This window comes from Microtus oregoni, unplaced genomic scaffold (assembly GCF_018167655.1).
Source record: "Microtus oregoni isolate MIOR12 unplaced genomic scaffold, Mior012 000084F_ref0000050, whole genome shotgun sequence".
In the NCBI taxonomy this organism is placed as follows: Eukaryota; Metazoa; Chordata; class Mammalia; order Rodentia; family Cricetidae; genus Microtus; species Microtus oregoni.
Window position 1 is genome coordinate 4,659,287 of NW_024544550.1, and position 15,174 is coordinate 4,674,460.

General features: G+C 36.3%; 1 protein-coding gene across 1 annotated transcript in view; it reads left to right on the forward strand.

Annotated features, from left to right (window-relative positions):
• Positions 1-15,174, forward strand: part of LOC121441928 (androgen receptor-like) — a 77,542-nt gene that overhangs the window by 38,563 nt on the left and 23,805 nt on the right. The window contains 1 exon segment of the mRNA XM_041643330.1: positions 6,818-6,934. Within this exon segment, the coding sequence (XP_041499264.1) occupies positions 6,818-6,934 (117 nt within the window).

A 15,174-nucleotide genomic window follows, 5' to 3' on the forward strand; every position in this document is an offset into this window, starting at 1 on the left:
AACCCTTAGAAGCATTGGTGGTGCTTCCTTAGAGTCAGAAATTAACATTACATTCTTAGTGTTTTGAGTCCCATCATGGCATAGATTCTTCGGGGAACATTATTCAAAATAATCCTTGGAGCCAATCAATGGCCACACAAGTCTTTAATCCCAGCACCAGGGAGGCAGAGGCAGGCGGATCTCTGTGAGTTCGAGTCCAGCCTGGTCTACAAGTGCTAGTTCCAGGACAGGCACCAAAGCTACAGAGAAACCCTGTCTCGAAAAACAAAACACAAACAAACAAAAAAAAAAAAAACATAAAATGATCCTTGGGAGAAGCATGAAAACACGGAAGAACAAAAAGTATGAAATACAGATTGAAGTCTCTTACTCTCCTCACCCAGTCAATAGTGCACATATTCGTAGGGGAAATGACAATGGCATGCAATGCAGGTGATATCTTTTAGTTTATCTTGATGCTCTTACAGATCAACATTATTTTAATAGGACTGAGCTCAGCTTCTCTTTCCTCTCTTCCTCCCTCCTTTTCTTTCATTTTCTTCTCTAACCTCTTTTCTTTCCTGCCCTCCTCCTTTCCTCTTTTAGCATCTTCCTCTTTCCCCCACACCCCCAATCTTAATCTTGCTCAGGGTTTTATATGTGGCACAGTACACTGTAATCATCTTGGTTAGTGGCTTTAGGAAATCAAATCAGAACAATACCCCAGAATAAAAGTGCAAAGAGGATTTGAGTCTGAGCTCGCATATTCCATTTCACTTTTCAAATTCCACCTCGGGTAATTTTATGCTTTTAAATTATATGGGAAAAAGACTGAATAATTTGATTAAATCTCTTTATTTTCAAAGCACTTGTTAAGATAAGTAAAACAACATTAAATGCACATCTAAGTACAATACAAATAAAAGATCTCAGCTGTCACTTCAGTCTTAATCAGCTTTTCTTCTTTTTCTTTTCTTTATTTTATTTATTTCTTTATTAAAAATTTCCGCCTCCTCCCCGCCTCCCTTTTCCTCCCCTCCCCCACCTCCCCACACACCACTCCCCTCCCCCTCCCTCTCCAGGTCCAAAGAGCAGTCAGGGTTCCCTGCCCTGTGAGCAGTCCAAGGTCCCTCCCCCCTTTTTTGAGAAAAATATTATTTATTTTAGGTATCTAAGTATTCTTATCAATATCTTTTTAATTTTATTACTTTCTTCTTTTTTTATTAAAAATTTCCAACTCCCCCCAGGAGAATGTTCACCTTGCTTGTGATTTAACTGTTAACTAACATTTTCTAGATACTTTACATGTATTCTTTTAATTGTCACAGCTCTGCAAAGGTGAATTTATATACCTCACTTTTTAAGAAAGGCACAGAATCAGAAAAGTTATGCCATTAACCCCAGTTGCAATATTTGACACTACTAGGTGGAATTTCTGGGATTTACAAACCCGTCCTTCTGGCACCTAGCCTAGGTCTATGCTAATAGCACATCATGATGTTTTCCCAAGTAATAAATACCAAGCACAACCAATAGCATTGACCATGTGTGCCTGATAGCTCTTTAGTGTCTGGAAGAATATTGATTTATCAGGTGATTACTGAGTTCATAGCTAGCAGTCTGAAGTTCATGCTGAGGCTCAGAGAAAATGCTGTCTTTGCCAAGGCCCCACAAGACAGAAGATATAAGCCATGATCTAGACATCCTTGCTTCATTTTAAAGCCTCATATATTCTCATATATTTGTAACATTTCGGTTTCTGTGGACTTATATTATCTCCTACTAGACTACAAGCATCTAAAAGACAGAAAATAATAATTTCCTCTTTCTCCCCTACAGATATTAGTGGTCTTCAACAAGCTTGTTTTAACTGACTAATTGATATTTGGGATCAAAATAAAGTGTTGAGCTTTTAAAGGAGTAGTTTTCCTAATTCCTCAGTGTGGTGAACAGGGAACACACCCGCTGTGAATAAGGACTGCAGATTAGGAGCTAGGATGTGCTGGGAGCCACTTGTTTTTTTTTCTCACTGAAGTGTTAGGGACTGAAATCTTTTTTATTATGTGTATGGGTGTAACTACTGAAGCCCAAAGAGAGGAAAGGAATTTATCCAAGGTAACACAGACATGTATAACCAAACTGGGTAACTATGAAAGGTGCAATAGCAAAAATCAGCCCCAGCAATTCCACAGAAATATTATCTGTCTTAAAGCAAGCACTATTCATCAATTACTGCATATTTCCTTTAGATGTTATATACATCTATGAAAATAAGCAAAAACAGAACAATTTTATTTACCTAATTAATATTTTACATATTTTCAAAAATTTACAATAGATCTTGGGAGTATCTTCCATTTTGTTATATATAAAATTTTTAATGGGAGAAGTGTTACATAATAATTTATTCTTGTTGTGATAGGTATTCTGCTGTTGTTAATCTTGTGCTATTACAATGCTGTTGTAGTGAATGTCTGTGTATATGTTATGTCATACATGTGAAAAAACAAATACTGAGTCAAAGAATGGGTATGTACATTTTTAATTGAAATATTTTGTCCAGTTATACTTCATGGAGATTGTAAGGACTGTCAAATAAAATTTAGATTTAATGAAATTAATAAATTTTAATTAGTGGCCGTTTTACTAAGAGATTATCTTAGACTTGAAGAAATATTCAACACATAAGTTCTTTAAATGAATAATCGCTGCTGTACATTAATTGAGAATTCAGTTGAATTGCATGTGGTAAGTACACTGATATCCAGAAATACATCTACTGGGTAAAACATGTAAATATGACAACATGTATTGAAAGTGTCATTAATTCTGCTTAGGCAGTGACTCTAATAATATAAACAAATCCAGAAGAGCAATTTTGACAGAACTGCAGAGATAAAAAATACGAAGGGATCAGACTCAAACATGAGGGAGTAAGGCAGAACCTTACTTATTCTTAGGTTAAGAAGTTAATAAAAAAAAAATCTAAACTTCCTTGGTCATATTCCTCCCCTCCTTCTGCTCTTCAGGAGAGAGAAGGGAGAAGGAGAGGGTTATGGAGAGCTTGGGGGAATGGAATGGTTGAGATGGAGGAAGGACAGATATGGGAGCAGGGAAGAAGATAATTAAGGGAGACACTGTGGGGTTGGCAAGAGGCTTGACTCTAGAGGGAGTCCCAGATATCTACAGGGATGTCCCCAGCTAGGAGGAGAGGTGCCTGAACTGGCCTTGTCCTGTTGTCAGACTGATGACTAATGTGAATATCACCATAGATCCTTCGTCCAGCGACAGATGGAGATAGAGACAGAGACCCAAATGGGAGTACTGGGCTTTTGGGGATCCTAGTCCTAACTTGGATGCTCACCTTCCTAAGCCTGGTTCAAGGAGGGGAGAGCCTTGAACTTCCCACAGGGCAGGGTTACCCTGCCCTCTCTTAGGACTGGAGTGGGAGGAAGGAGGGTGAGTGGGGGAGCGGGGAGGGAAGTGGGAGGAGGGGAGGAAGTGGAAATTTTGATTCCTAGTATTAATAAAGTAATAAAAAAATCTAAACTTACTGAACCTCTTTATGTTAGTTCTGCCTTTTGCTCAGGGCTGTGTGCCTAAACTTGTCTACACGATTTTACAAATTCAAGAGCAGTAAACTGGTATCGAATCCTAACTAGAACACGATAACCTTTGAAAGAACTTTTCAAAGTGTCCAGCTTAGTGAGGACACTAGATGTGTCTATTGTAAACCATGCTGAGAAGAGATGTGCCTCATAGAAGCAGTGACGCTGATTGCAGAGCACAGAATTCCATTTGGCCAGAAAATATACACTTCAAGGACCTAACGCACAGCATGGTGACCAGAATTAAAAACTCCACATTTTCTTGGGTTTGGATTTTTTTTTTTAATTGTTTTTTATTGAGCTCTACATTTTTCCCTGTTCCCTCTCCCTGCCTATTCTTTCCCCCCCCTTCAACCCTCCCCCAAGGTCCCCATGTTCCCAATTTAAACAGGAGATCTTGCCTTTTTCTACTCTCCATGTAGATTAAATCTATGGAAGTCTCTCTTAGTGTCCTCATTGTTGTCTAAGTTCTTTGAGGTTGTGATTTGTAGGCTGATTTCTTTGCTTTATGTTTAAAAACCACTTATGAGTAAAATACTAAAAGTATAGATTTGTAATATGCTTACCGCAAAAAAAAAATCAGGTAATGAAATGGATTTAACTACCTTTATTTAATCCTTTTATCATATAAATATTTAAACAAAACATCACATCATGTCTCATTAATAAGTAATATATACAATTATTTCCCAAACTTTTAGGGAAAAACTTGAATAGATGAGGGTGATAAAGAAATGTGGATTCTCTTTGCAGATCTACAGTGTATCTTTATATGCTTTAACATGAGAAAAAATGTTTGTATTTTGCCAACCATTTCACAATGACTTTTGGTAAGAACTTAATAATTGGTTGTTGATATAATTTTATTATTGAAAAATAAACAGTATCAAAGAGTGGAGTTTAATGTTTAGTTTCTGATGAGCAGGAGCTGAATTTGTATTATCTGTGCTAATTGTTCAGCCCACCTAGACTACAACATGGAACTGTGTGACCTTCCAAAACTAAATTGGAGCAGGCCCAGAACCCACTTATAATTTCCTCTGGCAACTGAAAATACACAAGCTGAGTTTAAACAAACAGTGAAGAAAGATACCTGACACACTAAGAATGCTTTCTCTTCCAACTATACTCCTTCACAATACGTCTCCATTGTGCACAATTTTCAAACGTTATACTGGCTCTATCACCAACTTGTCACTTGGTGCATCTCCCATATATTATGTTCATTACATAACTTAAGAACTAAGAACCCCATTAAAACTTTTACTGAAGTGCTTTAAATATCTTTACTAGTTCAGATTTTGTGTTACTATCACTAATGGATCAGTACTACAAAGAGACAGAGTACATTTCCCTGGAAGAAAGGATCTCTTAAGAGAGTCCAGAAAATATTAACACACTGAGTCATAATTCAAGAAAATTTGGGGAAAACACCTTTACAAGTATGTGTCAGAGGTAATTGAGGCTTTATATAGAAGAGTAAGCTTGAGGTGATCAAACAGAATTTAAATTCTTTCTCATTCATTGGGTTTATAGTCTTAGAACAAACCAAGGATGTAATTCCACACAGGTCAATAGTCTTGAAGAACATAGATAGAAGAACACTTTTAGCACACAACTATAAAACTCAATTTAGAATCACATTAAAAATTATCCATTATGATCCAAAATGATTTATTACTGGGATTCAAGATGGTTCATATATATAAATGAATAAATACAACTCACCGCATCAACAGAATGAAAAGAAAATTATACAATCATTTCAGAAAAGATAAACATTTGACAGAATTTATCTTACAATAAATACTCTGAATGAAGTAGATAAATGTTCCCTTATCACAAATTAAAGGTCATATGTGAGTCTATAATGAATATCATACTTGTGGTCTAGTAAAAAGACAAGGATGCACATTACCTACTACTGTTAAACGTAATGTTGAAAGGTAGAACATGTTTCATCATAATGACCCTTATTTTTTTTATCATGGAAAGGGGTATATGACAATTCCTGTACATGTACTTTGCTCAAGATTATTACTAAACTTGTAAACAAATCAAATATAATATACATATCATTATTCTGATATAGAACCCTGAAATTTTCAGTCATATAATAAAAACAGATTAAATAATAAGGAAATAATAGACTTTTAAAAGACTATTTTCTTCCATCTTGTTTTATCCCTAATCTACAATGTACTTGAGGATATATTTTGAACTATTTCTATGGTGGACTCTGTTTACTTACGCATCTTTATGTTCTGCATACATACACATTTATCAAGGGCCTACTATGTGTTGGATTGGTTCTGGGAGCACTGTAACAAAAGCCAAATAAGAAGCAAAGCACATATCTTTGGACCACATCTTCCTTTGAGTAACTCTTACCTTAAAAATAGTTAGTTTCTATGTCCATCTATGAGGACTCAAATTGTACCTGCTTGTGCTTTGTTTCCTTTACTGACTTAAGAAGACTTTCTTTTGCTTGCTGTAATTTATCACACAAACTGTGGATTTTATTTCTGGCTTTTTCAACCTACAGGCTTCAGAGTGCCATCACTGGCAATGTAAAAAACAGTTAGGTATCACATAGCAAAATGATGTACTGTCTTTTTAAAGCATCTAATTAGCTAAAGTATGAATCTGTGCATGATTACAGGTGTCAGTAGGAGGATGTATTGACTAAGCCAACATCTGTTCTGTGCCAAGCTAACAAGAGTGATAATTTTCACAACTGGTCAATTTCTCAAGGGTATTCTTGGCTTTTAGTCAAGTGAAACATCTTGTATTCAAAATTAGCAAATAGTCATAATAATGGAAGTATTAGCGGGATCTGAATTGCTAATATCTACTAAAACATCTATGAAAAACAAGCAACATAGCACAGCATTAAATCACCTTTTTTTTTTTTTTTGGATTTTTCGAGACAGGGATTCTCCGTAGCTTTTTTGGTTCCTGTCCTGGAACTAGCTCTTGTAGACCAGGCTGGCCTCGAACTCACAGAGATCCGCCTGCCTCTGCCTCCCGAGTGCTGGGATTAAAGGCGTGCACCACCACCGCCCGGCTTAAATCACCTCCTTTAAATGGTTCGATTCTGAGTGATCAAATTGTTTGGGGCCATTGTCTCTCAATTTGTAGTATATATTACTATCCTTTTGCCTAGAGATACTCAAGGAAAGAAGCTCTGGAGATGCAATAACCTGTCTACTATTGCATATTTCTCCCAGGGAAGCAGAAATATCTGTGTGCCAGCAGAAATGATTGTACCATCGATAAATTTCGGAGGAAATATTGTCCATCTTGTCGACTCCGAAAATGTTATGAAGCAGGGATGACTCTGGGAGGTAAGAATATTTTCTTCTTTTTTCCCCCTTGTTCTTTGTTTTTCTCCTTCAGCTTGCCTCCCTCCCTTATAATTATTGCACTAGACGCAATTCTCCTCTGCAATGCTTCAGAGAGTGCCATATAGGCACACGACTCAGGCTGACTTTCTCATGGTGCCTTCTTCATTTTAACCTATGACATTCATATCTTTGGAGTTTTGCTTAGGATCAGGAGGCATGAAGTAAGGATCCGAAACTAACGGAAAATGAATGAGGGTATGTTTTTTGGATTCAGTTCCTCCGGTGGTCTATTGATACTGGCCCAAAGCTGTTCAGTGGTAAGGACGAGAGAACCAAGTAATAAAAACTGTCACAGGTGCAGGATGAGTAGGGCACAGGCAGGCTGTGAACACCTGGGACTACCCCTCACCTAACTGCTGCATGTTCTGTAGAGACAGCCAACTGGAGTGTAAAGCTGCTTCTCTTTGGACTCTGTGTCTAAGGCACCAAACAGAGCCAATTTCCTATCCGTGTCTCCCAGAAATCAGCAGGCCTTTAATCATTTCCTTTTCTTTACAAATCCATTGATTGTTTCCAAAAGCATTTTTCCAATGGCACAGTAGCTTCTTAGAAGATATAACCCTTCCAAGGGTGACCTCTATTGAAGTCTCTGTGTTCCATGAACGTGTGTCTACCATGAGCTCTGTCATCCTTCTGAAATGGCTTCATACTGCTTGAATGACACATGTTTCCCCCTCTTCTAATTCTTCATATCTTCATCTGCCTCATGCCAGAATTCACGCGGCTGCCTGCTGCTTCCAAACAGATGCATCCTTCGTGAGAAAAAGCAGCTCATTAGTCTACTTTGATTTAGAAATGGAACTCAAAGAAAAACAAATGTATTTCTGAGTACCAAAAACTATAATCTTTATTCAATTATTCAGTAACAATTGGAAAAACCCAAATGACTGGGAATTCAGCCCACTTTTCTCTCATCTCAGGGCTAATTTACAACAATTGTTATCTCTGGCTTCCCATAAGGCACTCAATGCCTTCTCTGCCTATATATCATTGTGATAACTACATCCTCCCCTCTTCACGGACCAGTTCGTACTTTTTACCAGATCATAATACTGTAAGCAAATTGTTTCAGGCTTGATCTGTGAAAATTCCAGCAGGAGCATCTCAAGTAACTGTAGTACTCTCAGGCACCAGAGTAGATGCCCTCTGAGTTATTTTCTAGGCAACTATATCAAATGAGAATCAGATATTTGACAATACAACCTTGTTTTTACTTGTCTTGCTAAGGATATCCTATAGTTGTGATATTCAGTGGGGAAGAAGCCTCAAGACCATGGGGATGAAGTAGAAAGAAATCCAGGAGAGGCACCAGAGGGAAGGATTGAAAGGAAAAGTTTTCCTACATGAATGTTCCAAGTCCTGAGCAAATGTTCTGATACACTCGTATCTCAATCATTTAACATTCTGTGAATTATGCATAATATACAGTGGCTTCTAGATTGAGGATCCTCTTCCTTGCCATCTTTTGAAAGTAACTGTAAGCTCATTTTGGTACAAGTAAAATTTAATTATAAGATACTCCTTGTTAAGATATTAGTTTCATATCAGAGTCCATATCCTCCATTAAGAGAAAAAATAGTTCTTCTGACATTATCACAGTGAACCTCTTTGGAAGAGAAATATACATATGACTAAGATTTTAATTGAACAGTGTAGCACTGATATAGCTTTGTGAATTCAGTCGCTGAAAGAGTAAGACAAAAAGCTATCTGATTGATTTACTAGAAAATGTGGTAGAGTAGACATGGGGAATACAATCCTGAATTGCTAGGGACAGTTTTCACCTCAGTTTCCTTCCCATACAAACAAGACAGCACATTGGGCACTAGAGGTTCAAACTAACAAACTTCAAGAAAACTAGAAGATAGATGCCCACAAAATACAATGATTCTTTTATTTTGTTTTGTTTTGTTTTTCTTTCCTTTTACTATGCAGGGAATTGAACCTAGAGCCTTGGGCATTTTAGGCAAGTATTATACCACAGAGATAGATGCCAAAGATAGATGCCCAGTCAACTCATAGAAGGATTATTGATTACTTCTGAAGTCAGACAGACCTAGGTTAAAAGTCCAGATCTATTCTTTACTCCATGTCCCTGTGAACTTCATTTTCATTATTTGTAATTTCTAGATATCATCCTCAGAGTTGCAGTTAGAAGAAAATAAAAAGATGAATAAGAGCATCTTTGAGAAAGTGCTAGACAAATGTGAGGACTTATATTACAATGAGGTTCCTAGCATATTAGGTAGACACAAGCTGTTCTTAGCACTTTTCAATGACTTTCTCCTTAATAAATAGCTTGGCTTGCCATGCAGTATGTGATATGTAACAACAGTCAGCAGCTCACAAAAATATGCTTCTGATTACCTCACACTGAAAGGTGCTACAAGCATAATGCTTAAAGTCTGATTTCAGTAATTTTAATTATAAAAAGTTTATGGTGATATTAAAGTACCAAGTCAGCGAAAACCAAAGTTTTTATTCTCTTAGGCTTAAAATATAAACCTTTGCACGTTGCTGGAGTTATCACCACATCCTCTGCTTTTCAACATAATTCTTCCAATGTTTATTGTTAACTTACAGTATCAGTATATAACACATTTTATTCAAACAATGGTAAGATAAAAGAAAGCATCAGCACATAGTGATTTTTGTGAATATATTGGTGGTATCCTCTCATTTTCATAAGATTTGGGTTTAGCATAGACTTTTTGTCACCTTTAAGAAGAATTTAGATAATTTTGATTCCTTTTCTTTATCACTCACACTACAATTATATAATATATAATAAAGTAGCAGTTCAGAATATAGTCTTGGGCAAGTAATTTCTGCCTCCCAGAGGCTATATTTTTTTTGCCATCATGAAACTGGGATGATCAGATTTACCAAGAATCCTTCTGTTGTTAAAATTTTGTGATTTGATGTCAAAAGCCATGAAAAAAAGATCATAAGATTATTAATGTCTTAATTGCCAGTCACCTGCTCATAGAAGTACTAATACAAGAGATTGATTTGCACAATAATTTTAGCTACCCCTATTCACAGCTATGTAAGGTATATGCCAAAACCATATTCGATGAATAGATAGTTGAAGGAGTGGAGGATAAAGTAGATGTTTTGAATTCTTGGAGAATATGACACTCTACAACTGATATATGTTTGGTCTCAACATCTTATGATCTCTAGCATGGCTGTGTCTATAGTGTTCCATTTGCTGATGATCTTCCATTTTCTGTTAAATTAAGAAACAGTTAGTATATATAGCCTTTTCTTTGAGTTTCCATGCCTACCTTCCTATCCCCTTGCTTATTTCCTTAGAAACTAATTGGTATTTGTTAATCCCACAGGTGATGAGTTCTCAGGATAACCTTTCAGGCTCTTAAATGTCCATCCGTGGAAAAATATATGTCTTTCTTTGTTCTTGATTAATATCTGGCTGCTTTTGAAAATTGTATATCAAGAATTGCTTAAAGAATTTACATGCTGTACCCATTTGTTCTTTTAAGAAAACACTTAACAGCCTGGATAAGGACCTTGCCTTCAGTGAATTGATGCTGACTTTTATATAGTACATAATTCAGATAAATGCACAGGCATCTCTCACTTTATTTTGTAATTCCCAAGAAACACTTCCATTTTCCAAAATGGAAAGAGACAACCAACCTTCCTGCCATCTTCTTTCCTGGCCTTTTTCTTTGCTCATGTTCCATCTTTCCTCTCATTGCCCTGGACAACTATTATTTCTTTTTTTCCTAAGACTCATAAGTTCTCAGTATGTAGTAAATATCACGAACCTAAATATCCCTTGCCATGAACCATTTTATTTTGTAGGCTGTACAGAAATTTGAGGTAGCAGCTACCACCCACAGGAAAAGAAGGACAATGTGGACTCAGAGCATGTGAGATTTGAAAAAGTGTACATTTATTTAAAAGGTTATTTAAGCCTGTTATCCCAGTGTTCTTGAGGCTGAGAAAGGAATATCATGACTTAAAGGCTAGTTTGCTACATAGTAAGCTGCAGGTCAGCTAGGACTATATAGTGTGAACATTCTCAATAAACAAGCAAGCAAAAAGTTTAAATGAGAAGTTTCTTTACTCCTAGGAGATTGAATATTGCCTATAAAGACAAAATCGTAACACATATGCAAATTCAACAATGTCCATGAGTTCTGTAGTTAAGAAAATAGTTCAGAGAACCCTGACAATAGTCTGATGCCACAATAAACAGTAATTTCCAATGTTCAAGGTAGTCCTTATGCCAACTACCTCATCATTCACCACCTTCAAGAGAAGTACAACATTGCTCCTTCCATTTCAGATATCCTAGACGTGAGAAAATGATTGCAATGCTGAAATACAAATTATGACATGGGTCTTTGTGTATTTTTCAATTCACTGATGTGACTTCATCTCTCCATGCACTTACTCATCTACAAATACATTTAATAAGTTCCTATTATACCCTAAATATATACCAAACTCTATACGAGACATCTGGGAATGGCAAGCCTAGTAATAGAGATTTAAACATATCCTTGTTTTTTTATACTTTATTTGACTCTGTTTTATGTGTGTTAGTATGAAGGTGTCAGATCCCCTGAACTAGAGCTAGAGACAATTGTGAGCTGCCATGTGGGTGCTGGGAAATGAACCCAGGTCCTCTGGAATAGCAGCCAGTACTTTTAACCACTGAGCCATTTCTCAAGCCCCTTAAATGTATGTTTTAAAAATTATATAGGGATATGGAGGTGTTTCATCGTGTGATGGCAATTGCTGCCAACCCTAATCCCATATTTGATCTCTGGAACCTATATTGTACAAGGAGGTAACCAATTTTCTCAGATTGTCCTTTGACCTGTGACACATTCATACCCACATGCACATGAATGTACACATGTATACACATACAACATAAATAATATTTTAAAAATATATCAAATAAGGGAGACAGTGATTACAATTATACTTTAGTCTTAAGGTGTAAAGAGAAAATTATTGGGGAGAAGTTTAGTGAAATGCAAGGGAAAAGGCGCTTGAGGCAATGATCATAACTTGAATAAAGGCACAGAGACATAAAAAGGATGATGAGGCTTTAAAGAACAGCAAGTAATTTAATATGGCCAAAGATAGGAAAATAAGGAGGCAAACTGTGACCACACTAAAAGTGAACCGGATTTCAGGCAGTTGAAGAATTATGGTTGCCAAACAGACATGACCACATGTCATATTGTTTATGGTACATTTGTTTTAAGAGACTGTTTTGCAGCTTCTGTTATATTGGGAGGTTACATTTTCACAAAATGAAGAGTATCAGTGCATGCAGAGAGAAACAAATGTCTAGCATCTAATTTTGCTAACTACCCATGCTTTATTCTTGGGGCTACTTAGCTCCACTTGGATTCAAATCCACAAATACTGACCATTCACAAGAAGGAACACTAACCTAGACCAAGGCAGTTGGCTTGTATGAAGAACCCGCATGTATATCAAATGCCAGTTACCTTGATCTTGACCACAGTTTTCTACTATGAGCTCAATGAAAACTATTTTAGTAGATGTTTTAGAGAAGCTGATTTCTGAGTTCAAATGAGGAGAAGAAACCTGCATATTACTATCCTTAGGAAGATTTGCACTATAAATACTGTAATAAAATAAACCGAGAAATTTTATAACTCAGGATTCCCAAACTAAATTAAATTTCAGGTCCCCTCTTTCATATAACACCATTTAATATCCTACCAAAACACTGCTCTCTGGAAAACACTGTAAAACACAACTTGAGGATAAATAAAGACTTTATCTGTGAGCAAAAAATTTTTACCTACTCAATGTCACTCATTTTCCAGATGTATGTGTCATCACTTACTGAGTAAATCAGTTAAGTATGAAACAAGAGCAGACCATCTTCAGCATACATCAGTACCAGTGGCTACCAAATCCAAATCCACTAAAGTTCACCAGAAAAGCTCTATAGCATATTTGTCTTTTGGAAAGTATAAGAAGGCAAAAGCCTTATATTGTACATAACAGATGGTAGCCATAGACACATAACCAAAAGAGCATGCTAGAAACATTATTAAACAACAGAATGACTTTAAGCATCACAAAGTGATGTTGAACAGTTTCATTGAACACTATCTGATCTACTTCCCAGAACACCAACATGGTGATAAAAATCTGGATTTCATGTTTGACATTCAACAACGTATTATAAAGACCACTTAACAATTCGAGAACTAGGACTAGTAGTGCATGCCTATAATCCCAGCACTGAAGGGGTTAAAGCAAAAGAATCATGAGTTCCAGGCCAGCCTGGACAACATACCAATGCTCTATTACCAAAATAGAACAAATATAGCTCAGTGGTAGGACATCTTCTAAGGATACACAAGACATAACCAAAGAAATAATAATAAAATGTGAAACTCAGGTACTGGGGATTTTTATGTTCTCTTTCAACTCTCTGGATTAGAGTCTAAAAAGTTCTCAGCCTGGAGATGCATTCATGAAGTCTCAGTTCTAAGAAGTGTTGTTTTCACACACAATTCCCATATTCCTGGGTGTTTTAATAGCTCTGCATCACAAAAGGATGTACAGATGAAAAATGTTGCACTATGTGTTTGAGCATCAACATGCACAACATATGGCTGGCACTTAGAATCTGGGATTTTTTTTGTGGTGCTCAGTATGGAACTTAAAGACTTAACATGTTAGACAAAAACTACCAGTGAGCCATTGCACTAGTCCTTTCTTGCTATAGTAGAAATAGCATGATGGATTTAGATTTGTTTCTAGTCCTAATTCTGCCACTTACTATTTTAGTAAGGGTGTGAAAATCTGTAGATCTCTCTGAACCTCATTTTTTCCCAACTATATGGTAGGATTACCATTTCTTATAAAAATTGTTGTATGTGTGAATAAAGGATCATGTAATAGGTACACAGTAATTATCATTGTACCTTCTCCTTTTTAGGTAACGACTGATCTTTCTTTGTTTCCCAGGTACCACTACAGACTTCTTTCTCTGCTGTTAAATGACTTTTAATTCTTGGTCTTTGGTCCTTTGCTTTCTGATTTAGCCTTTCTTTAGTCAACACTTGAAGCCTTCTATCTGTTGCTATCAATACTGTCTCCCAGTTGGATACACACACACACACACACACACACACACACACACACACGCAGAAGCACTTACATACGTGCATGTGCACACACACACACACACACACACACACACACACACACACACTTTGAAAAGAAGGAAGTATGCATCTTCTAGTTGTGGATTCCAAGGGAACTCATGTGTAGGGAGAGCATATAGTTTCTCTCTTACCTTCCAGCCAGCTTCCATTTCCAAATACTTGCTTTTAGTGAACTCTATTTTGAGATAAGTAATATTTTTCTAATCATCAAATTTGATGATACTCCATATATAATACTTGGATCTTGCTTGTAAAATCTCTCCTTGAAATCTTTGAATTTTTAAGTGTGCTAGCCATAGAGATATAATATTGGGGTTTACTTTTGCTATGAGAGATCCAAAATGCCACATTTCCACTGTCAAAAGACAATGTTCTAGATAGTATTTTCTAATGCTTCAGACAGACAATATTCTAGATAGTATTTTCTAATGCATCAGACAGACAATGTTCTAGATAGTATTTTCTAATGCATCAGTCAATGTTCTAGATAGTATTTTCTAATGTATCAGACAATGTTCTAGATAGTATTTTGTAATGCATCAGACAGACAATGTTCTAGATAGTATTTTCTAATGCATCAGACAGAAAACAAAACAGACAACACACAACAGACTATGCACACATAGCCAAGTATCTCCCAATTGTAGCAATCCAAGAAAAAGTTTACTTTTTAAATAATGTAACTGCTTGTTTGAAATCATTCAATTTGGCACTATAATTGTGAGATGTGTTCCTTAAGACCATACAAGTTAGATTATTTTCCTATTGTACTGAACTCAGACAATTTATCTGAGTAAGCTGCCTTTTTAGAAACATTTGAACACCTTTTGAGATCATGTAGCTTAGAAGGAGAACTGAGAAAAGAAGTATATGCTCACTGAGAAACCAATAAAACATCCAGATGAAGTTATTGCTAGTTCCATGATAACTTATGTCTAAGTTACAAATTGAAAATATAATTACTACCCTGGATGCCCT